The 3,125-nt window shown below is 56.7% G+C and overlaps 1 protein-coding gene across 1 annotated transcript in view; it reads right to left on the bottom strand.

The window, feature by feature from the left end:
• Positions 1 to 3,119, bottom strand: part of ZNF48 (zinc finger protein 48) — a 4,111-nt gene extending 992 nt beyond the window's left edge. Inside the window, 3 exon segments of the mRNA XM_006914123.3 lie at position 1; positions 4 to 1,590; positions 2,693 to 3,119. The exon segment at position 1 is cut by the window's left edge and continues 992 nt beyond it. Of these exon segments, the coding sequence (XP_006914185.1) occupies position 1; positions 4 to 1,590; positions 2,693 to 2,771 (1,667 nt within the window). The 5' untranslated portion in view covers positions 2,772 to 3,119.
• Between the last annotated feature and the right edge of the window lie 6 nt (positions 3,120 to 3,125).

Here is a 3,125-nt window from a genome sequence, read left to right as displayed (position 1 = left end):
CACAGAAGCCACATACATGGGGCTGGCTGGGCCCAGAAGGCTGGGCCCGGACTCGGGGTCGAGGAGACATGGGTGCTGGGCCAGGGGGGTTATGTGGCCTCAGGAGAGTGGATGGTGGTTGTGGCCGCACCCGTTCACCACGGTGGGTGCGGAGGTGCTTGACTCGGGCTGAGCTATCAGCAAAACCCTTGCCACATTCAGGGCAGAGGTAAGGTTTCTCCCCCGTGTGCACACGATGGTGTTTCACCAGGTCCGAGCTTCGGCGGAAGCCCTTGCCACACTCAGGGCACTTGTGGGGCTTGTCACCAGCTAGTGGGGGTGGTGGCTCCCCAGCCTGTGGGCCCCCTGGCTCTGGCTCCAAGCCAGGCAGGCCAAAAGGCCCATCACCTGAGTGTGAAGGGCTTCGAGGCGTCAGCGGGTGGGCTGGTGCCAAGAGGAGGGGGGGTGGGCTTGAGCTGGGGGGTGGGCTGGGGATCAAGGGAGCCAAGGGGTAGCCTGGGAAGCTGAAGTCCTGGGGCTCCATGTGAGTGAGGCGGTGACGGAGAAGGGTGGAGCTGAGGCTGAAGGTGCGGTCACATTCTGGGCAGGCGTGAGGCCTCTCGCCACTGTGCGTGCGGAGATGCTTGACCCTGGCAGAGCTGTCGGCGAAGCCCTTGCCACACTCAGGGCAGAGGTAGGGCTTCTCTCCTGTGTGTACTCGTAGGTGCTTTACCAGGTCTGAGCCCCGGGCAAATTCCTTTCCACACACATCGCAGCCAAAAGGTTTGGGCCCCAAGTGACTGCGCTGGTGGCTCAGAAGGCTGCAGCTAAGCACAAATCTTTTGCCACAATCGGTACAGATATATGGCTTGTCCTGGGCCTTGGGTCCCTGTGTGGCTGCAGTGGCTGCTCGAGATGGCTGCCTCCGGGACACCATGGGCCGGGGGGCCTGCTCTCCACGATGTGTCCGCTGGTGCTTTATGCGGGCAGAACTGTCACCAAAGCCCTTGCCACAGATGCCACACTTGTAGGGCTTCTCACCTGTGTGTGTCCGCTGGTGTTTCACCAGGTCAGAACTCTGCCGGAAGCTCTTGCCACATTCACCACAGATAGTGGGGCGCTCACCAGCAGGGATCCGGGACCGAGGAATCTTTGGGGGACCCTGGGCTGGTGGTCGGGCTCTGTAGGGCTTTTCACCACTATGAGTTCGCTGGTGTTTGATACGAGCAGAGCTATCCCCAAAACCCTTGCCACAGACCCCACACTTGTAGGGTTTCTCCCCTGTGTGGGTCCGCTGGTGTTTCACCAGATCCGACATCTGCCGAAAGCTCTTGCCACACTCACCACACACAGCGGCCCGATCACTAGCTTGGCCCCAGCGTGGTTCTCCCAGGAGCCGGGGGCCTCCGTCCTGAGCCTGAGATTTCCCTGGTCCCTCTCTCTGGACCCACAAGTCATCCCAGGTATGGATGCCTTCAGGTTTGAGAGTGGTGTTTCCTACTTCATGACCTCGGACCAAATCTTCCTCTTCCTTGAACCCCAAGTCATCCTCCTGTGAGATATGTTCAAATTCATGCATCTGAGACATCTCCACATTCTCACTCCCTAGACCTGGAGAAAGAAAAGGGAGTTGTAGACCTGCTCTTTGACTCAGCCCCTATCTTCCATTGCAACCTCCCCACCTCTCCAGAAAGGCTTCCTTGACAATCTGTGGTTACAAGGATCTCTCTTCTCTGAACTTCTGAAGCACTTATTGTCTGTGCCTCTCAATAATAATAATTACTTCCTTTTACCATACCCTTAATATGTGCCAATCACTGAACTAAGCATTTCTGAACCCTTGCAAACAATCCTGAGGTAATACTCTTACTACCCCTTTTGGAGAGTCAGATAATTTAAGTCACTTGCTCAAGGTTTTAAAGGTTAGAAAGTAGCAAAGCCAGGTTTCTAACTCAGGTCTGTCTGATCCCCAAGCCTGTGTTAACCATTACATTATATTGTCTCTATTTGAGAAATCTAGCATTTGCTACTTCGATTATATCTCTTTATATCAACCCGTTCTGTAATTTGTTCAGTCGCTTGAGAGCCCTCAGATACACACCTGTATCTGAAGATACTTGGGGTCGGTAGGAGAGATAAGGTAAAGCACAAATAATTATACTTCTGAGCTCAGAATAATTATGCTGGGGAGAGAGGGAGAGAGAGATAAGGACAGGCTTTCACAGTGAGAAGAATAAACCATGTAGAGCAATGGAGGATAAAAACAGAAAGGGATGTTCGGACTAGGGTCTGGATTGAACCCTAGGCTAAGGCTCTTAATTAGTAGACAGTAGAGGTTTTAGAGAAGGGAGACCTGATTAGATCTGGACTTAGATCAATGTGGTTGCAGAGTACATCATTGGAGAGAAAAGGGCAGAGGGGAGGCTGTTGCAATTGCTGGATGAGGCAGAATGAGGCCTAAAGTAGGGCATAGGCAGTGAGGCTGGTGATGTCTGTTGGGGAGGAGAGTCCTAGAGATGATAACCCTCCCGGCCTGGCACAGAGTAGGTGCACTGAAACACTGACTCGCTCTTGGTTTTTGCTCCCCTTCCCCTCTCTCCCTGGAAGCACAGTTCAAGTCCAATTTCTCTGGGTCTTGGCCAGGCAGAGTCCAGCATCGGGGTCCCCACCCAGCCATTACCTGCCCACGGCGGCGCATTGCCGCAGACCTCACCTGTGCGGGCGCCTCTCAGCTGCTCCCTTTCCTCCTGGCCACGGAGGTCTGGGCCCCAGGGCTCCACCGCGCGCTCCATCGCCAGCAAGCCGACTTGAGCAAGGGGACAGACACACAATCACACGGTCACACAGCCGGCCGGCGCGGGCACCGTGCAGCGTCCGGGTCCGAGGTGCGGGGCGCGGCTCCCGGTGAACCCCACCGGCGCCACGGGCCAGCCTTGCACCTGCTGTTCCTTCAGGCAAGGAAGCCGCCCCTCACCTTCCCCCTTCTCCAGCTCCGCCACCCCAGTGCTCTCCGGAGCTCCTAGGCAGGGCTCGGGTGACCCAGCCGCGGAAGGCTCTGGGATGCAGGTTTCGCGTTCAACGGGGAGGGGGCTCGGCCCCAGGCGTCCCGGGGGCCGCCGCCGTGGGCGGGGACGGGAGCGGAAGAG

The sequence above is a fragment of the Pteropus alecto genome, unplaced genomic scaffold, assembly GCF_000325575.1.
Source record: "Pteropus alecto unplaced genomic scaffold, ASM32557v1 scaffold44, whole genome shotgun sequence".
In the NCBI taxonomy this organism is placed as follows: domain Eukaryota; kingdom Metazoa; phylum Chordata; class Mammalia; order Chiroptera; family Pteropodidae; genus Pteropus; species Pteropus alecto.
Note: the sequence above shows the minus strand (reverse complement) of the source record. Positions and strands in the feature narration are given on the sequence as shown.